This window comes from Fukomys damarensis, unplaced genomic scaffold (genome assembly GCF_012274545.1).
Source record: "Fukomys damarensis isolate Sample0158 unplaced genomic scaffold, DMR_v1.0_HiC HiC_scaffold_19, whole genome shotgun sequence".
NCBI classification, from domain to species: Eukaryota; Metazoa; Chordata; class Mammalia; order Rodentia; family Bathyergidae; genus Fukomys; species Fukomys damarensis.
In genome coordinates, this window is record NW_022900931.1 from 63,135,495 (window position 1) to 63,156,614 (window position 21,120).

Consider the following 21,120-nt stretch of genomic DNA (forward strand, 5'->3'; position numbering starts at 1 on the left):
ACGGCCACCCCTCTCCCGTTCCCACCTCCCGCCCCAGCAGCCCGCCTGCCCGCCCGCCGGGCTGTCACCGTCTCATCTGCATAGGCGCCCGCCCATTGGGCCGCCCACCCGCGCCTTATCTACATGGACACGCCCCCAGCGACACAGCAACCGCCGCCTATTCGCGCGTTCGCTGCCCTACGAAGATGTTCGGCTGTGCCCCCGCACCGCCCAACACGACGCATGCTCGAAACTACCTACTCACTCCGCTTTAGGGCCGTCTCGCCACGCCCCACCCCCGTGCGCCGGCTTTGGGGCCCTGGCAACGCCCCCTACGCGTCACAATGAAAGAAGTGGGTTATTGCTCCAATACCATTGGTCCATACCTCCCGGGTCCGGCAGCTGGTTCCGCCCCGCTGCGGGCAAACTCTGGCTACCATTGGACTGTCCGGGAGAGAAGGGACGGGTGGTCTATAAATAGAGAATGGGTCCACGTGACAGTTTGGCAACTGCTCCCACCTCCCCTCCCAATCCTTTAGCTTCTGTGGCTGTGCAGAGGGAGGGTAGGATTAGAGGGTGGAGTCCTGATCGCCCCTCCTCTTGCAGGAAGCCTTCCCAGAGCCTCAGCTGTAAAGCAACACACATCTTCGGATAAAAGTGTTCTTCTAAAGCCAGCTCCACCGGCATGAGACTTGCTTAGAAGGACCCCCCCACACACACACTTGGTTTAATGTTCTGCAATTGCTGTCTTGAAATTCTTATCTTTTGAACAAGGAATCCGCACATTTTCATTTTGCATTGGGCAGGCAGATTACGTTAGGCAGTCTTGCTTTTGAGAGGCTTCTATCAGTTGTATCCCAAATTCTGGAATTCAAAGCCCCTTTATGGGTAGATTCTACGATCTGACCAGAACAGAATCTAAGCTGCTTTTGTCTCCCAGGTGCTGTAAGGCTGTGCGCTCCACCAGTCTTCGGCTCCAGGGCCCTTTGTCCTGTGCTCTGAAAGGCTTTGTGCTCAGCCTTCTGGGACGCTCTGTTCCCCCGCGTCTTGTGGTCCTCGGCTTCCGAGCCGGACAGCTGTTTCCAGGCTTGCTCCACCGTCAGGGCCAGCGCCCCCTCAGGCGGCCAGCTTGTGTCACTACGCGTCGCCTCCCTGCAACCTTCAGGATCCAGCTCCAATGCGTACGCCCATTTCTGAGACAGAAAAAGCCAGGGCCCAGAAAGTCATATGAAAACGGCCCTCTTTTGTGGTGGGAGTGGGGTGGGGTAAAAGGCCGTGGTACCTAGAGAGCCAAAGACTCACCCAGACCGCCTGGCTTGTGACTGCTCAAGGGTCACGGCGTTGGCACTTTTCAGCTGTGTAAACGTACTTAGCCTTTTCATCTGTACCTCACAGGTTTTCCCTCCTGAAGGTACTTGTCAAGTACTTGCTGCAGTGTCTTCCATGGATGAAGAGCCACAGAAGGGTTTGACAGATACGTTGAGAAACCCAAGTGAACCCAAGGAGAAAAAGAGTTGGAAGTTCATAGAGACAAACTTTATTCACTCATCTTCTTACTGCCTTAATGTTCCAGCAGCTGGGAATGGATGGTAGGGTTCTGCAGAGCTGGCAGCAAGATTTTCTAAGTGGTCGGTGTCTGGGTGAAGTCAGAATTGGTTTTCACCCCTCCCACTTGAATGATTTGCTGAGTACAATGTTCAGTGTGGAGCTGATTCAGGATGAGAAAAAGAGAACAAGGGAATAAAACCAAGATCCGAAGTCAGAGGGGAGCCAGAGGAGGGAGTCCGAAAAGGAGGGGAAGAGACACCTTGGTTGGTGGAGTCTGAAGAGCTTAGCAGTTCTTCGGATTTCCTTTTTGCCTTCTAGGTGTTTTGTATTGATGATGGTGGTGCTGCTGCTGCTGCTGCCGCTGCCGCTGAAAGATTTCCAGGTGTAAAGATGCAGCTCTTGCTGCCAACCGTGGCGCAGACTCGCCCTGCAAGCTCCATGCCCAGTTTCACCAGCTAACTGGGAAGGACTGGCTCGCCGTGTCCCCTGATGTTCTCAGCCACGGTGGTCACCTCTCAGAGGTGTGACTCACAAAAGATGTAGGTGTCAAGGTAGTGCTTTCGTTTTGGTTTGGTTTTTGGTGCTGGGCATTGAACCCAGAGCCTCCTACATGCTAAACAAATGTCCCTGAGCCTTTTCCCCTGGGCCACATGCCTTTTTTTTTTTTAGGCGATGGAGATAGAACCCAGGGCCTCACACATGCTGGTCAAACATGCCACCACAGCTCTACACCTCTAGCCTCAGAGATTTTGGGGGGTATGCTGGACAACAGTGCCTTAGATACGAACATCGCCCAAACTTGACCAGAAGCTTACTTAAATGTACTTAATTTAAGGTATCTCCAGATCTTATCAGAGTAGGTAAAACATCCAACTGACGTTTGAAGTGAGGGACCTCAAATTATGAGATTTTGATTCTTCTAAAGCAGTGTGTCAAGTGGGAGGTGGAGTAGACGGGGAAGTAAATCAAGGTCTGGCTTTGGCATCATGTGGCCTTCTCTCTGTGTCCTCCACGTGACCACTTTCTTACAGGCACCGAGGCGTGTTATGTTAGGGGCCCATCCTCCTCCAGGGTGACCTCACCTCAACAGATCAGCTCTGCAATGACCCTGCTTCCAAAAGAGGTCACAACCTGAGGTCCGGGAACTAGGACTTCAACATATCTTTTGGGAAGGGGGGAAAATTGTACTCATGAGAGTCCACAATCTGCCTGAGCCGCCTTTCAGTCTTGAAGAAAGGAAAGTTAATAATGGTGTAAATGCATTCTGTGGATATGTACCTTCAAGGACAAGTTCATGAGCCAGACATGATGGCACACACCTGGAATCCCAACACCTGGGGAGGCTGAGGCAGGACGATAGCAAATTCAAGTCCAGGATGGGCAACTTAGTGAGAATTTGACTAAAACAAAAAAAACAAAAAACCACAGATCTGGTGATGTAGTTTAGAGGGAAGGTTTCAATCTTCATCTTCACTAAGGAAAAAAATTAGTCTTGTATTTGATGGCCAGTAAGATGAGTTTTTGTCTCTAATAACTTGAATTGTAGCACCCAAAGTTTGCATAGTGTGGACATGATTTTATCTTCCATGGCACCCTCATGATATTGAGCATCCTTGAATTCTGTGAGGCATTTTGATATTAACATTATGTTTTTCTGGGGGGGTCACACCTGCAATCTCAGAACTCTGGGAAGCTGAGGCAGAAAAATTGTCATGAGTTTGGGGCCAGCCTGAACTACAGAGACCCTGTCTCAAGTAAATTAATTAAATTAAATTTTTAGCCAGGCATAGTGGTGCACACCTGTAATCCCAGCACTCAAGAGGCGGAGACAGGAGGATCACTGTGAGTTCGAGACCAGCCTGAGCTACATAGTGAGTTGCAGGTCAGTCTCAACTACATAGTGGGACCCTGTCTCAAAAAAACAAACAAAAAATAATTAATTAATTAAATTAAAATTTTTAAACCATGTCCGTAATTCCTAGTCTCAGGATGTTAAAACTAGAGGCCAACATGGGAGCAGTGTGTCAAGGACCCAGCCTGAGCAGCTTCTCCACACATTTTCCAGCCAGCAGCTGCCGTTGGAGATGGAGCCACCCCTGTGCTGTCCACATCCTGGACTCTAACCCACTCTAGAGGGACAGGCATGGACCTAAGACCTTTTCCAACAGGATTGGCTCTGACAGCGCTTGAGGCTTCCAGTCGGTCAGGACGTTCTCAACGCTGTCTCAATTCAAAGAGCTGTAGCTCCATAACCCACCAGCAGGTGGACAGTCCCCTGTGAAAGGGTAAATGCCTGGGAATTCCAGTCCTAGCTGCAATTGGCGGCTAAATTCTGCTTTTACAAGACTCTGGTGAGTCTTTAATTACAGCGCGTAAGCCCGTGCCCGATTTAAAGAGAATGTGTTCAGGTACATGCTGAGATCTCTTGCTCTCAGCCATGGAGGCCAAAGTCAAGGTGGCGATGGGAGCTGGAGAGCTGGAGGGCTGGGCTGGAGAGTGGAAGAGGGAACGTGTGTTCCCTCAGGGCCCACATGAAGCTTGAGAAATGGGCTCAGACACCATCACCCCAACCTCTCAGGCTCAGCATCCCAGCCCTGTCCAAGGATGGGTCCATCTCAGCATCCAGCAGTGAGTGCCATGAGGGCAGGACCTGGACATCTTGGTGGTCACTGTGTCCCCAGCAGCACCCAGCACAGTGTGACACATGATAAATGAACAAGCATATCCAGTGTGTAGAGAAGTCGTCACAGCAACAGAAGAGAAAAACATTGGGCTGGGCTGTAGCTCAGGGGTAGGGCACTTATCTAGCAGGTGTGAGGCTCTGGGTTGCATCCCCAGCAGCACAAAAAACAAAAACACTACCAAATACTACATATCAGGTTTCTCTTACGGGTCAGAATTGTGCTGAATTGTTATTATTAACCGTGATTCGTCATAAAAAATAATCAGAATTTGGATGGTGCAGTGGCGCATGCCTGTAATCCAGTTACTTGGGAGGCCAAGGCAGGAGGATTGCAAGTTCAAGCCCCACCTGGGCAATTCTGTAAGACCCTGTCTCAAATTTAGGGAGGGGGGCACTGTGTAGAGGCTCTGTTCCATCCTCAGTACTGAAGAAAAAAATCAGTAGAAACCATAGCTTGAATTTTGCTGTTTTCCCAGGATAGTGCTACTAGGCTCCCAAGACTCTCAGCAGTAGCAGGAGTGGAGCTCAACCAACTGTGAGATCACAAGGAGAAACAACAGCAACTCCGCAGTGTATGGCACCCCATGGTGCTAAGCAGCATTTGGTAGGTTAGGTGGGTTACATGCATTTCTGACTCGTGATGGGTTTACCTGGACATCGCCCTGCTGGATGGACCTCGGAACCTGCCTTCCTCTAAGCCCCGCACCCCCAGTCCTGTCTTCTGTCCCATCCTCCCTCCAGCCACCCCTCCTTTACTCCTTCCTCTCTCCTCCTTCTACTCTCACGGGTCTGTCCTCCTTTCCCAAGCCCCCGTCCCCAGCTCCCTCCCACTGCTGGCCTATCCCAGCCCTGCCTCTTCGCAGGCAGCTTCCTGCCGGTGAGTTCCGTCTCTTGAACACTGACTACTGACAGGAGTGTGGTGCAGTCAGAGAGCTGGGCCGCGGGGCCAGAGGCGAGTCCATTTTAATCAATGGGGAGACAGGGAGGGAACTTGGGGAATAAGAAAAAAACTCCCCTACAGCCCCCGAACAGTTCATCGCTGGGATGTCGCGGAGGCCACAGGCTCAGAGGAGGCTGATGCGCTCAGCCAGGCCCTGCATCTCGTGGTCCTGCGGCAAACAGGCCCCAGCGAGCTCCCTGTGGGTGGGCAGTCCAGGGCTGGGCAGCGGATGCTCTGCCACAAACTGCTCCCAGCGCGCATCGTCACTCTCGTGGGTGATGTACCGCTCGCCCATCTTCCCCTCCAGCTCTCGGAGGTCCAGCCACGTCTGGTACTCCTGGGCCGGGAGAACTGTGGTTAGCTGGGGGTCTACACAGAAGGCAGACAACAGGGGCCAGAGAAGCACAGATGTGTTCTGTTCTGCCAGTGAACTGGTGGGTACGAATGAAAGTGAAGCCACACCCTTGGCAACCTGTCCAGCCAATAGGTAACTAGCCCCACCCCTCCCACACACCAGCCAATAGGAGGCTCGGCCATGTTCCTCAACCAAGGAACATCCTTAGGTGGCTGGCCAATAAGAGGTTTACCTCCCCCCTTCCTCCCGCCCAGCCAGCGTGTCAGTCCCGCCATCTGTCACCTGCAACCAGAGGTGGCTGAGAGACTTGTCCACGCTATAGCGCTTACGCATCTTGACTTGTAGCAGGTTGTTGATGAGGTCAATGGCTGTACAGAAGAGAGGCAGTTCAAGCCCTTCCGAGTGAGTGTCTGGCTGCCTCTTCCAGCCGGCCACCCAGCCCACTGCCCACCCTCCAAACCTGTTTCTGCACTAGCCGGGAGCTTGGTCTGCACTGTGCCACACACCTGCCTACTGATTTTCTCATGAAATTGCAACTTTGCCTCCACGTAGTCATACTGGTTCCTATTTGTCCTCACAGATTCTCTACTTTAGGTTCCCCCTTCCTATATCACCTTCAAATTCTCTCCACCCGGTACTGGTGATTGAACCCAGGACCTTTACACTGAGCCATGTGATTGCCCCCCCCCTTTTTCCTTTTTAGGCAGGGCCTCACTAAGTGGCTAAATTACCCAGGCTGGGCTTGAACTTGCAATCCTCTTTCCTTAGCCTCTCAGAGTTCTGGGATTACAGATCTGCCACCTAGCTTACTTCACAGTTATTGTCACACACATGCACATACAGGGACACCTACACTATCCCCCCCTTTTTTTTTTTGGTATCACGGATTGAACTTGGGACCTTGTGCTTGCAAGGCAGGCAGCAGCATCACCACCTGCACTATCCTTCATTTAATATTTCTGTTTAAGCCAAGTCATTTATATCCAAGATTTACTGTTAAGTGGACAAGCTGGAGAACAGCACACATAGTATGCTGCAAAAGGGGGAAATAAAAGAATACACAGAATATAGTCTATAGAAAAAATATATATATATATACTAACCATAGAATTCTACAACTAGAATTGTGGAAGGAATTAAGTTCGTGAACCAAAGTACACTGTGAAGAAAGACAAAAATAAAAGAATACAAAATCTCTCCTGGGAGAGAAACAGGAGAGTGCTAATGCCATTGTCCGGAAAGAACAGCAGACAAAATGAACACAAATTTTCACCATGGGTGTGTAGCAGCTATAATCCCAATACTCAGGAGGCTGAGGCAGGTGATTACGAATTGAAGGCCATCTGAGAAATTTTGCGATTTAGCAAGACCCATTCTCCAAAAAAACCAGAGCCCCACACAGACACCAAAACCCACAGATGCTCAAGTTCACTTCATAAAAAGAAAAGGCAGAGTGTCTGCACAGAACCTACACCCACCCTCCCATACACCTTCAGTGGCCTCTAGATTAATTATAATACTAACAATGTAAATGCTGTGTAAATAGTCATTGTGCTGTACGGTTTAGGAAATGACAAAGAAAAAATTAAAAAGTCTGTATGTGTTCAGTACAAATGCAATCGTTTCCCTGAATATTTGCAGTCTGAATTGGCTGAACCTGTGAAAGGGGGCCCCGTGAATACAGAGGGTAACTGTTTAGACCTTGTGCACACTGGCACCCTGCCCAGGTCAACACCCTTAGGCACCACACACACCTACCAATGCTTACTTGCAGTTGTAGTGCACACTCAATGCACTTGTACTGAGCAAATTCTGAGGATGCCAACAGTAATCCAGGACTTCCACACCCAGCCTCAAAGCTCCTGGCCTCAGGACTTAATCTTCTAGGCCCATCCTCAAGGCAACAGGCTTGAGACCCAGTGCCACAGTTCTGCGATGACTGATGCTGAGACCTCAAGGTCTACCCCGGCTCCCCTCTCCTCTCTCGTCCCTGTTGCTCTTGGTCCCAGGCCTCAGGACTTGGCCCTTTCCTGGGCCTCTCAGAGAGCCTCCATGGCCACGCCCCTCAGCGGGCTCCTGTGTCCATGGCCTCTGCCTAGGCTCCAGCCACTGCCTAGGAGGATCTTTCTCTTGCCCGGACCCCCCTAGCCCTCAGGCTTCCTGGGGTCCCATCCCTCTCTAAGCCCTACCCTAGCAGGCCATTCTCACCCAGTTCCCCAGGGCTTTGCATGTCTAAACACTTCTGTGGCACTTCCTTTAGGACCCTCAGAACCTGCTCCAGACCTGAGCCTCCAGGCCCTACAGGTCTCCGAGTCTCAGCCCACCAAGCCCCTCCCGTGGCCCTGACCACCACTAGACCCCATCCCTGCGGTGCCTGCAGTTCCAGGGTCCACTTTGTGGCCCCGCCCACCGCCGCTGACCTCCAGCAGAGATGTGGCTCCAGGGGCTGGCAGGGTACATGAAGGCTGCGTTCTGGATCTGGTCGCTGATGTCCTCATCCTCGTTGAAGGGAAACGTGCCGCTGAGGCTGACGTACATAATCACACCCACCGACCACATATCCAGAGAGCGATTGTATCCCTGGTTGAGCAGCACCTCGGGTGCTAGGTAGGCGGGTGTGCCCACTACGGAGCGCCGGAAGGACTTCTCGCCGATGATGCGCGCGAAGCCAAAGTCACACAGCTTCACCTGCGGAGGGTGGGAAGCAGAGGATCTGAGGGGTGACAAAGCCACAGACCTCCAATGTGTCCACACCCACCCCAACACCAGACACTCGAATGGTGGTTCAATTCTAAGCTCCCTGGCTCACTAGCTGAGTGACCCCAGGTATGAGATTTCTCCTCATGTCTCAAAGGGCCATCATTTTGGGAGGCTGAGACAGGAGTTCAAGTTTGAAGCCAACCTGGGCTACAAGGTGAGTTCAAGGCCAGTGTGACCTATAAAGTGAGATTCTGTCTCAAACAAAAAGCCATGGTGAAGATAGAGTTAATCCATACCCAGCCTGCAGAGGGCGCTCAATAAAAGCACCCTGCTGCTGTCTCTCTGCCCCTAGGAGGTGTCTCTGCTGCCTCTTGCCTCTGTGTCCCCATAGGTACCACCAAGGTCTTAACAGTCTGCTCCTTAGAAGGCACTTGTAGGCTTGAAAGAGGCCAGGTGTTAGGAGCAGATGGTCTCAGGAGAGGGACCCAGCTCTCCCAGGCCTTGGTTTTTCATCTGTGTTGGGGATTTCCAGGGATTAAACAGGGCCAGATGTGGAAAGTGGTCTCCAGCAGACGGTAACTTAATCGGCCTGACCTTCCCTCAGTGTCAGTGGTTTAGATCACCCTGGGGCTGTGGAGTCACCAAGACCTGGGTTCAAGGCCCTGCTTGCTACCTGTGTGTCTGTACTTTCTCATCCCTGGCCCAAGCCCTCCCTTGGCTCAGGATAGAGCCATAAATCCTTAAAGTTTAAACCCTCTGCCACCTTCACAACCAGCTACACCCAACCACCCCAGGCTGGCTTTGTGAGGCAGCCACACCGCCCTGTCCTCAGATATTTTTTTTTGTACTGGGGATGAAATTCAGGACCTTATGCTTGCCAGGCAGGTGCGGTGCCACAAGCTAAATCCTTGGCCCTTGTCCTCAGATCTTAATCCACCCTTTTCTACAGTTTTTTGTTTGTTTTGGTAGTAAACAGGGATCAAACCCAGGGCCTTTTTACTGAGCTACACTTCTAGCTCTATTATCTTATTTATTTATTCATTTATTCATTCATTTATTTATTTATGGTACCAGGGATTGAACTGGGGTCCTTGCACTTGTAAGGCAAGCGGCAGAAGCACTGAGCTAAATCCCCGGCCCATATTTTTTAAATTTTGAGACAAGATCTCACTGTCTCTTTTTTACAGATCTTACAACCAAGTATCCCTCGGCAATAAAAGAAACAAACTATTACCAAGTGCTATAATAGGGAGGAATCCTACAAACATCATATTACAAGAAAGAAGCCCAGTCATGGTGGACCATATATCACATAATCATATGACTCCAGAGGAGGCAGATCCAGAGTTAAAAAAAAGAGATTGGTAGCTGGGTGTGGTGGCACACGCCTGTAATCCCAGCGCTTGGGACACTGAGGCAGGAAGTTGTGAATTCAAGGCCAGCCTGGCCTACATAGTGATTTCCAGGTCAGTCTCAACTACATAGTGAGAGCCTGTCACAGAGAGAGGGGGAGAGAGAGAGAGAGAGAGAGAGAGAGAGAGAGAGAGAGAGAGGCTGGTGTCTAGAGGGCTGGGCATGGAGAGATGGAGGGATAATGGGGAATATATCATGGGGTTACTTTTTTTTTTTGGTACTGGGGCTCAAACTCATGACTTTGTGTCTATGAAACAGGCAAGGTGTCCCTGAGCTAAATTCCCAGCTCAACATGGGGTTACTTTTTTTGGGGGGGGATTACCGGGGATTGAACTCTGGTCCTTGCGCTTGCAAGGCAGGCCACCAAACCGCTGAGCTAAATCCCCGGCCCAACATGGGGTTACTTTTGAAGTGAAAAAAATGTTCTAGCCCAGTTTGAACAATTTAGCGCAAGACGCTGTCTTAAAATAATGTGAGTTATATTACAATAAACCTGCTTTTGTTTAAAAAAAAATAGTATGGTTCTTTCCAATACAGGGCTTTTGCAGAGGCTGTTCCCTCTGCCTAGAATATTTGACACCCCCCAAATTACTATTCTTTCTTCAGAGAAGCTTTTCTGACTTTTCAAGAAGGGTATACATCTTTGGTTACAGGAGTTCGCAGAACCATACTATAGAACACATCACAGGTCTAACGGCATTTGTAGGAGGATCTAACCAACGTAAATTCTTTCTTCTAATGAGCTGCCTTCTCCAATACAGTGGCCTCTGGGCCACATGTGGTGGCTGAACACTTGTGAAAGGTGCCAATGGGGCTGAAATACTGATGTTTTATTTAATTTTAACCTGATCATTGATTCAGTTCCTAGAAATTTAAAAAATATTATCAGGACAACTTAGGTAGATCAACCTATTTTCCCAATCTTATGAAATTTAAATGCAAACCAAGTATTTCTTTATTCTTTTTTCTGGCAGTGGTGGAGAGCAAATTCAGGGCCTTGCACATGTTAAGCAAGTCCTCTACCTCAGTCCATCGCTAGCTCCTAAATCAAGTATTTCCAATGAAAATGTAGCATCTGAATTGAGGTTTGCTGTAAGTATGAAATATGTACCAGATTCAGACGGCTTAATATGAAAAGAACATCAAATATTTCATTCGTATTTCACATCAATTTCATATTGAATAAAGTGTTATATGCTGGGATAAAGTATATTACTAAGGTTAAGTTCACCTGTTTGCTTTTACTTTTCATAAGGTGGCTACTTAAAAATGGCAAATGTTCTATTACAGTTGTGCTACATTTATACTGCATCTCACTGTTCTAAGCAGGGTTGCTCAAGCTTGGCACTACTGACATTCAGGGCAGATAACCCACTATGGGGGGATGTGTGGGCACTGTAGAATGTTTAGCCAGCAACCGTCCTTGGCCATAGTTATGACAACGAAAATGGCCTCCAACACTGACAAATGTCAGGCCTTTGGGGGGCAAACCCCCTTTACCTGAAAAAACCCCTGCTATAAATGGATGCTTCTTGGGCACAGAGGTAATTTGCAAAACACAGATAATAAAGCAAAAACTTCACAGGGAAGTGGAAAAAATAAGGACCTGCAACTGATCCTAAAATATTAGATACCTGATAAATTATAGCTGTTATAATCATCTTCCTGCCTAGTATGGGACTCTCATCTAGCCAGACTTGGAAAAAAAAAATTTCCTCATTAGGCCCACAGTTGTTTCCCAATATTTATTCTGTTTCTTTCTCTATAAAAATGCTGAGAGCCGGGTGTGGTGGTGCACGCCTGTAATCCCAGCACTCAGGAGGCTGAAGCAGGAGGATCACTGTGAGTTCGAGACCAGCCTGGGCTCCATAGTGAGTTCCAGGTCAGTCTCAACTACATAGTGAGACCCTGTCTCAAAAAAAAAAAAAAAATGCCGAGGGCCATGTGGCCACCCACAATAGACTACACACATTTCCCAGCCACCTTAGTGGTCACCCGTGATCATGTGATCAAGGCCTGGTCAATAAAATGTGAGAAATTCCAGTCCCCTAGAAAGGAAAGAGGCATGTCCATTTCTTCCAACTCTGAGGTCCTCCTCTATCCTAGCTAAAAAAGAGACATAGCGGGGGCCCCTGGACCACGGAGGCCAGCACCACCACAGAGGGGCCAGGACATGACAGAAGGAAGCCTGGTCCCCAACACCACAAAGCTGCTTTTCCAGCCTCAGAAGGCTTACACCAGACTCCACAAGAGAAAGAAACAAGCCTCTATTTAAGTCACTGTCATCTGAGCTCTCCAGATCACACATCAGCGGCGACATCTACACCCTGATTATTATACTTCCCACCCACCACCACGTTGGCTGCGCTGCCCCGGATCAGAAGCGGGTAGTGACTGACCTGGGGAAAGGGGTCAGCGGATGCCAGCAACACATTTTCTGGCTTCAAGTCACAGTGCACGATGTTCTTGAAGTGCAGGTGTCTCAAAGCAACGAGGATCTGACAAGAGGAGGCGGGGTCAGTGACCAAATTCAAGAGGTAGCCCCCGAGTCCACCCTTAGCTCCAGCCCTCCACACCCCAGCCGTGCTTTTCTCAGCAGCCCTAAAGATGCCCAGGCTCAGGGGAGGAACTGGGGATCCCACAGAATTTCAGAACCCCTGACCATGCACACCCAAGAGTAAAGAGTTCAATGCAGAATTCTAGAAAGGTTGGGCTACAGTGAGGGGCTAGGAGGACCTGAGACCCCTGTATGCAGGAGACTCCTAAAGTGCTGTGAATTGAGCAGGGCCTTTCCAGAAGGTTCTATTGTATGACTCCGCTTTTTAAAAAGTATTTTCATTAAAAAAAAGAGTGTGAGGCTGGGGATTTAGCTCAGTGGTTCTGCCACCTGCCTCACAAGCACAAAGATCTGAGTTCAATCCCTGGTACAAAAAAAAAAAAAGTGTACTACAGCTGGTGTAGGGGGTTGCGTGCCTGTGATCCCAGCATTCTGGAAGGCTGAGTCAGGAGGACTCCAAATTCAAACCAAGCCTGGGCAATTTACTGACTTAGAAAGAACTTGTCTTAAGAAAAAAGTGGGAGGAGGAGGGTGGGATGTAGCTTAGTGTGAAAGACCTAAGGTCAATTCTCAGAACCACACACTCACACGCACAAAAATCTTGTTAGTTTTCTTTAATTCTGTCTTAACTCAATACCCCAAAAGTCCAGTCATGTAAACACGCACGTATAAGCTACATATCAGAACTTAAATTTTTGTTTCTTTGGTTTTCACTACTCTGCTTTCCAAGAATGAAATACAACTTGAAAGCCACTGCTGAGGTCCTCATTCTCCAGAGCTATTTTTTCATGTGACACTGGGGTGGAAAGATGTATGTGTATTTATCTCCTCCAGATTTTTCTGACAGCTGATTTGATTTTTACCTAACTAAGGCAGTGAACAAAGAAGGGTAGATTGAAAGTGAGACAGGTCCAGGTTCAAATCTCGGCCAGGCAACTTCGCGACTGTGACCTAAGGTAAGCGATCAGTGCTCGTTTGGAAACAGGGTGACAATGACACCTACCTCAAAGGGTAGTGAGGCCTAAGTAAGGTTGGAAAGGAAAGAGCTCAGCACAGGGATGAACAGGCAAAGACCCAGAGGGCAGAAATCTGTAGAAGAGAGAAAGAGACAGAGAGAGGAAGCAAAAAGAGTTGAGGAAAATGGAAGACCGGAAAGAGAAGCTATCTTGGTTACCCTTTCCTCACCTGAAGTCTGCAGTGCCTGCCTCAGTGGGTTCCTGTCCCCACCCCCAAGCCAGTCTGTGCCCAGGCACTCAGCCTGGGACAGGAAGAACGCTGGGCAACAGAGCTCAGCAACAGACTCCTTGCAACTAACAGAGAAGGTGTCTTAGAATAAGGTGGGCCCCAACCAACGGGAAGGGTTTTCTAGGAAGGATGTGAAGCCCAGAAACTGGTTACACAAGGGAACATTTAACGTTGTAGACGTTAAAACCGCTTATGACACTGGGTGTGTGGTGTATGCCTACGAGCCCAGCTACTCAGCAGTCTGAGGCAAGAGGATTGCAAAACCACCCTGGAAACGTAGTGAGACCCTGTTTCAGAGTAATTTTTCCCCCTCTGGTACTGCAGATTAAACTCAAGACCTTGCACTTGCCAGGCAGGCGTGGCACCACTGAGCTACATCCATAGCTCAAAATAAAATTTTTTAAAAGCTTTAATCCCTGGTACAAAAAAAAAGCAATTGTTTTAAACTGGGGATGTATGGCCTGGGATTCAGCTCAGTGGTGCTGCACCTGCCTCGCAAGCACAAGGTCCTGAGTTCCATTCCTGGTACTAAAAAAAAAAAATGCTGGGTTTATATCTCAGTGGCAGAGCATGTAAATAGTATGTGCAGAGCTCTACCAAAAAAAAAAAAGTGAATCTCTATGTCTTCAGCAGCTGGGGAATTTGATGATTTTTTGTTGTTTCTGTTGTTTGTTTTTTTGGTGGTACTGGGGATTGAACCAAGGCTTTGCACTAAACTACATACCAGCCCTTTTATATTTTTCGAGACAGGGTCTCACTAAGTTACAGAGTTGCCCAAGCTGGGCGCTAACCTGTGATCCCCCTGCCTCAGCCTCCCTCCATGCTGGGACTGCAGGTGTGGCAGGCTGCCTTGAGTCCTACCCAGCATCTGTCTGGTGGCCCAGTTACTTGGGCTCTGCAGGGGGACCCCAGCAGGGCGCACCTGGGTGATGAGGAACTTGGTGAGGCGCTCGGGCAGCCGGCCCTTCTCGCTGGACAGGATCATCTCCAGCATGTCCCCGTGCAGCTTCTCCATCACCACAAACACCTTCTCGGGAGTCTCGAACATGCACTCCAGGTTCACGATCCCCGGGTGCCGCAGACTCTGGAGGGAGGGGAGGAGTCACGATCTAGGTGGCCCGTGAACTCAGCCCCGAGGTCGGCCATGGAAGCAGGTGGACGGCAGGTGAGGAGGTTGTCCTGGGGGTGGCACTGGGGACTGAGCAGACTCCCACGGCAGCGCGGCCCGCCCCGCCCCCGCATCCTGGGGTCCCCAGGAAGCTTCCCATCATGGCCTTGGCACCAGGAAGGCCAGGGTCATGGCAGGGCGAGGGAGCAGGGAGCTTAGGGAAACAGGAAGCTCTGTACATCGGCATCCTTGCTTTTCCTTCTTATTTCTGTCGACAGCTCTTCACTCTGCGCCCCCTCCCCTTCCCCACAGGCCTGTCTTGGCCTAACCCCAGTTCTCCTGCCCAAATTCCTCCCAGCCTCCCCTCACTCCAGTTCCAGATTCGTTCCAGCCCTTTCCACCCACCCTCCAGATGGCCGCCCAAGGGATTTTTCCTAAAGAACACACCTGATCCGGTCCCTCGTTTGCTCAGCCCCGGCTCCCTTATTTTTTCCTTTTGAAATTTTAAAAATGTTGATGGGTCTGAGAATGGCATCCAGGGCCTCACCCATGCTAGGCAAGAGCTCTGTGCCTACGCTAGTCTCAGTCCTTAGAATCCTTCTAAGGCCCCCCAGAACTTTCGGAGAAGCCCATGGCCTCTCCTGCTCCGCCTTCCTGGACCCCAGGTCCAGGGCCTCAGCACTGGCCAGCCTTCTGCTCAGACCCCTTCCCACCCTAGACAGCACGGTCCCTCCTCGAGTAAGTCTGCCCTGAGGACTGAAGACTAAGCTGCTCTGCCTGAAAGGAGGAAGAGGAAGGAAACGTCCCACTTGGGCGGGGCAGGGACCCGGCCAGGGAGCCTGGCGTCACCTGGAGAATGGCAACCTCATTGCGGAGCTGACTCTCTTGCTTGGTAGGGAAGCGCAGTTTATCAATGACCTTAACCGCCACGTCTCTGCCGGTCTTCCGGTGCTTTCCTGGATGACGGAAGTGGGAGAGGTAAGGGGTCCGGGAGCAGGGTCTCCCAATCTGGGAAGAGGGGCTCCACTGGGGTTAGGCCCAGGTGACGGAAGGGCCACCGTCGTGCCTCTGAGGGATTCCTACTATGTGAGTGTGGGGTGGATGGGCTGGGAGAAAAAGTGGAAGGAAGGTCAAAGACCGGGCTCTGGCCAGGCGCGAGGCACACCCCGCAGTGGAAGGCTGAGGCAGAAGGACTGCCAGAAGTTTGAAGTCACCCTAGGCAACGCAGTAAGTTCAAGGCCACCTGGAATACGTCCTGAAACCCTATCTCAAAACATAAAGAAAAGCAAAAACAAACAAAAAACAAGCACAGGCTTGGTGGCGCACACCTGTGATCCCAGCACTCCAGAGACCGAGTCAAGAGGATTGCCACGAGTTCAAGGCCAGCCTGGGCTACATAACAAGACCCTGACTAAAAAATAATAATAATAAATAAATAAATAAAAATTAAAAAACAAAAAACAGCCGGGCGTGGTGGCGCACGCCTGTAATCCCAGCACTTGGGAGGCTGAAGCAGGAGGATCACTGTGAGTTCCAGACCAGCCTGGGCTACATAGTGAGTTCCAGGTCAGACTCAACTACATAGTGAGACTCTGTCTCAAAAAAACCCCCACAAAAAACAAAAAACAAAACAAAACAAAAAACGTAGAGCTCTAGAGAAGCCAATAGATAACATGGAAAGCTAGATTTATAACCAATCAGAAGCTGAGAGGATGTGGCTCTCTGGCCAATCAAAGCACAGAATATCCACTCCTTATTAGCACTAATTTCTTCCCATGGGAAAAGGGGAGCCCGCAACCACGTGTAGCCAGGTCATAGCTTTCTAAGCCAATCAGAATAGGAAGTGAGCGAGCAGCCAATCAGAAAGGAAGGTAGCACTGAAAAGGCTCCACCCAGCCTTTGGGTTGGCCCAGCAGCCTCCTTACCTCCGTAGACTACTCCAAACTGTCCTGAGCCCAGCACCTCATCTGGGAAGATCTGGTAGACTGTAGCAATGTCCTGCAGGGTGGGGACAGGAGGGTCACCGGTGCAAATGGGGCCAGGGAGGGGAGATGGGGAAGATGTGGAAGCGGGCAGGAGTCTCACCACGTTCTCTTGGATCTGACTGTTGGACACAGAGATGCTCAAGGAAGCTTGTCCTGGGGAGAGGGAGAGACAGAGACTCAGGACCGTCCCACTCAGCCCTGCACAGGCTGCCTCGGAGCCAGACCACCGGTTCCGATCGGGTGACACAAAACAGCAACTCGTCCGCTCTAACCTCAGTTTCCTCACCTAAAAAGCGCCACTGGGAGGAGTAAGGAGATGTGCTCAAAAGGCATGGTGGCACCTGCGATCCCAGCACTCGGAGGCCGAGGCAGGAGGATGGCAAGTTGGGACCCTGTCTCAAAATAAAAATAGTTTTGGACCAAGGATTTAGCTCAGTGGTACTGCCACCTGCCTCACAAGCACAAGGACCAAAGTTCGATCCCTGGTACCAAAAATAAACAAACAAATAAATAAAAATAGGATTTTTAGGGGTTGGTGTTTTAGCTCAGTGGTTCTGCTGCCTGCCTCACAAGCACAAGGACCTGAGTTCGATCCCCAGTACCAAAAAAAAAACCAAAAAACAAAACAAACAAAAAATAGGTTTTTTGGGTTTTTTTTTTAAAGCAGTGGCAAAGTTTATTCAAGAAAGTAAAAGTGACGAGTGGGAGAGAAACTGGCTCTGTGGAGTAAGCTTGGAACAAGTAAATAAAAAAAGGGTGGGAGCAAAGATAAAAGTACACACTGCGTCTGGGAAACATAGCGTGGGCTATCATGGAAAGCTACGATAGCCAAAAATACAAGTTTTATGCAAGGGTCTTTCTTTTTTTGGTTGTTTTGAGACAGGGTCTCACAATATGGCTCAGGCTGGCCTCCAACTCGCAGTGATCCTTCTGCCTCAACCTCCCAAGTGCTGGGGCTACAAGCGTGAGCCATTTATGTCTAGCAAAAGTACAAATCTGAAAAAGGGTAGAGGATGTAGCTCATTGGGAAGTCCAGGGTTCAATCCCTAGTATCCCTCCACTCCCCAAAGAGAGGTTGGGCAAACCATCTGCTGCGCATCCTACCCGTGATCTCTACCGCAGATCCCATTTCACAGAGAAAAAAACCGAGGCTTGGAGGCAAAGTCCAAACAGATTCCAGCAACCTCTCCTGAACTTTGCCCCTGCAAACCTAGCCAGAGCCAGATCTTTCCAAAGTCCTGATCCTTCCTCTCCTTACCTCCCCGCTGCCCAATCCCGGTCCCTGCTCCCCAGCCTTTTCTCTGGTCTCTGTGCCCAGTCCTGCCCCTTCCTATTCGCCCTTCTCTGGGAAAACAGCGGGGTCTTCCAGAAGCACAAACCTTACCCCGTTCTTCTCCTTCTCACAGCCCTACCATGGCTCCCCAGTGCCCTCAGGAGGGAGCCTGGGCCCCTTAAGCAGCCTAAAAACATGGCCCAGCCCCTCATTTACCTCTGACTTCAGCCTCTATGAAGTTGTGTTTCCCACCATGCCGCCTCCCTGCTAGGCCTCACATAAAGCAAGTTCTGTCCCAGCCTTGGCCTCTGCACGTCCTGACCCTGGGCCAGGAATGCTAAATCCTTATCCTTCAGTCTTGACTCAAATGTTGCTCCTGGGGCCACGTGAGATTACGCCAGCAAACGCTCAGAACCAAGGGCCTTCACACTGAGCTGCCTCCCCAGTGTTTTTTGTTTTGTTTTTTTCTGGTACTGGGAATCGAACCCAGGACCTTGGGCTTGCCAGGCAGGGGCGGTACTGCTGAGCTACATCCCTGGCCCCTTCCCAGTCATTTTTTAAATATTTATTTTGAGACAGACTCTGTTTAAAAAATTTTTTTTTTGCTAAATTGCCCAGGTTGGGCTCAAAGCTTCGATCCTCCTGCCTCAGCCTCCCAGGGTCAGCAGTTTACAGCAGGCCACACCACCCTCAGCACACACTTGTTCATATGGGACAGTGGTTAATGTTGTTACCCACATTGGGTGACCAGCGGCAGGGGTTGGAACCTGACATTCTGTGACCATCTGTTGTCTCCACCCGATGTGTTTTCCCCTCCGGCTCTCAGGGCACACATGGCCTCCTCCAAGAAGCCCTCCCGGACACCCAAGTTGGGACAGACAGGTCTGGCTCCCTGCTTCCCTGCCGCAGTCCTGCCTAGGCTGGGTTACTGCTGTCTGGGCACAGAGACTGCTAGATTATCAGACGCGTTCTGGGCACAGAGAAGATGCTCAATAAATGTCTGGGGAAGCTCTGAGAGGGAAGGTGCTCCCAGGGCTACACAGCAGGTAGGAGGCTCACCAGACACTTGAACCCTTCCATGCTGAGTAGGAGCCTCATTCCCAACCCCACCCACCACGGCCTCTCATCCTGGGCTCTTCCCTGTCCCGGGACAGCCTCACAGGGACACAGGGTGGGGACATACTGTGTGGTACGTGGCCTGGGGCGCTGGGGGCATCCTGGAGGATGACGGGCATCAGGGCCTGGCGGATGGCCATCTCCCAACCCCGAGCAGCCTCGGCACCCTGCCCGCTCGGCCCGCCTGGGGCCCCTCCAGGTGTCTCGCCCACGAAGTAGGTGGCGTTGGCAGTGATGATCTCGAAGCAGTGTGGGTTGGTGCCTGGTGGCACAAGGCTGAAGTTCTGAGCGGGCTCCACCGAGAGGATTTCTGACAGTGGAATTTCCTGGTGGGATATGGAAGCAGTGTGGGTGAGGACAGGACTCCAGGCAGGCCCTGAGGCTCCTCTGTCTCTCATGGGTTGCACAAGAGCCAGGGCCAATAACAGGCCTGGTGTGCAGGGAGCGGTCAGGTGCTCAAGCAGAGAGCTGGTGGTAAGAAGGTCAGCAAACAAGGAGTAGAGGGAGCAGCATGTGCAAAGGCCCTGTGGTCAAAGGAGGTGCCGTATCCTCATCACATGCTATGGTACCTAACACATAGTAAGTGCTAACAAATGCCTGATAAATGAAGACAATAAAGCCAGACAGGACCCTGTGGGTCCCAAGGAGAAGCCTGGGCTTTGTCTAAAGGACCCCAGGGAATTACTACTGAAGAGTTTTGAGCAGATGAAGAACATCCTGGGGGTGACCACAGAAGGTAGATGGGATAGGAAGAAATGGAGACAGGAGACCAGAAAAGAGGCTGGTAGGAGGGAAGGTGCAGGGACCTCAGTGGGAGCTGGGGAGGGAGAGCATTAAAAGACAAAGAAAGGAAAGAGGAAGTTAGGCATGGTGGTGCTTGCCTGGAATCTCAGCACTCTGAGAGGCTGAAGCAGGAGGATTGCGAGTTCAAACTGAACCTAGGTAACCTGTCAATTGAGCAAGGCCTTGTCTCCAAACAAAAATGGAGAAATAAATAAAAACAAAGAGGAGGAAGAAAGATAGGCAATAAGCCAGGTTGTGATGTGCAGATGGGGAAGGGGCACAGCCTGACCAAGATGGGAAGAGAGAGAAAGAACCAGCCCTGAAAGTCCAAGGAAGACATTCCAGGCAGGGAGCCAGGCTCACAGGGCAGTGGGAGCCACAGGAGACTGTGACACACACACGCACACATCCATCATTATTATCTTTTTTTAGACAGGGTATCACTATGTAACACAGGCTGGCCTCAAACTCACGAGGATCCTCCTGCTTCAGCCCCACGGGGCATGGCGCTGCATGCCCGTAATCCCAGCACTTGGGAGGCTGAGGCAGGAGGATTAGCAAATTAGAGCCTTGCCTGGGCAATTCAGTGAGACCCTGTCTCAAACACAAAAAATAAAATAAAATAAAAAGGGCCACGGGTGTGGCTCAGTGGCAGACTACTTACTTGCCTGGGATCACAAAGAAACCAAAAAGACTCTGGCAGCTACATGGGAAAAAAACTGGCTGCCAATGCCCGCTGGGGAGACTGCTGCAGGCCGCCAGGTAGAGACCGGCTGGAGCACAGTGCCCACCTGGAAGCAGCGATGAATAAACGGGCCGTGAATTCGTTCCAAAGCAGGAATAAGAATAGGCTGATCGCACCGAGAGCAGCACACGTGCCCAGCCTTAAACTAACTGCTTTATGTCGCTATCTCTGATCTCACACCAGCCCTGGAGTTTTTGCTTTTTCGGTACTGGGGATTGAACCCAGAGCCTTTGCCCTGAGCTACACCCTCAGCCCTTTATTTTTATTTATCATTTTGTAACAAGGTTTTGCCAGATGGCTAAATTAAAAGATGTGCTGGGCTCATCTTTGTGATCCTCTCTGCCTCAGGCCCCCACGGTCCTGAGATGAAAGGCGAATGTCCCACACCCAGCCGAGGTGAGGACTATTATTTGACGCATTTATTTTCCAGCTGACAGATGAGGCATAGGTGTGTTCCCAGCAGTTGGAGGCAGAAGTGGGGATGAAGCTGGGGCCGGAAGACCCACCTTGTAGTATCTGTTGGTCGTGTTGTTCTGGAACAGCGTGAGGCACTTGCAGTCCAGGCGCCAGTAGTGCCGCTTCCTCTGAGGGAGACACATTTGGAACAGTGAGGGCAACGCAGGTGTCCTGGGGTAGAGCTGGGTCCAGGCTCTCCTCTGCCAAGCTCCGCCCCAATGCTGGCTCCGCCCC

The 21,120-nt window shown here is 50.6% G+C and overlaps 1 protein-coding gene across 4 annotated transcripts in view; it reads right to left on the reverse strand.

Moving 5' to 3' along the window:
* Positions 1 to 5,109: 5,109 nt before the first annotated feature.
* The window catches only part of Prkd2 (protein kinase D2), a 28,988-nt gene continuing 12,977 nt past the window's right edge, over positions 5,110 to 21,120 (reverse strand). For 2 of the 4 annotated variants that reach the window (XM_010640846.3, XM_010640845.3), the window contains 10 exons: positions 20,937 to 21,014; positions 18,970 to 19,228; positions 16,614 to 16,666; positions 16,454 to 16,526; positions 15,378 to 15,484; positions 14,343 to 14,504; positions 12,018 to 12,116; positions 7,926 to 8,193; positions 5,788 to 5,873; positions 5,110 to 5,487 (listed from right to left, as the gene is read on the reverse strand). In XM_010640846.3, the coding sequence (XP_010639148.1) occupies positions 5,275 to 5,487; positions 5,788 to 5,873; positions 7,926 to 8,193; positions 12,018 to 12,116; positions 14,343 to 14,504; positions 15,378 to 15,484; positions 16,454 to 16,526; positions 16,614 to 16,666; positions 18,970 to 19,228; positions 20,937 to 21,014 (1,398 nt within the window). In that variant the 3' untranslated portion in view covers positions 5,110 to 5,274. The remainder of the gene's footprint in view (positions 5,488 to 5,787; positions 5,874 to 7,925; positions 8,194 to 12,017; positions 12,117 to 14,342; positions 14,505 to 15,377; positions 15,485 to 16,453; positions 16,527 to 16,613; positions 16,667 to 18,969; positions 19,229 to 20,936; positions 21,015 to 21,120) is intronic. The other 2 variants (XM_010640848.3, XM_010640847.3) reach the window with 1 other exon arrangement.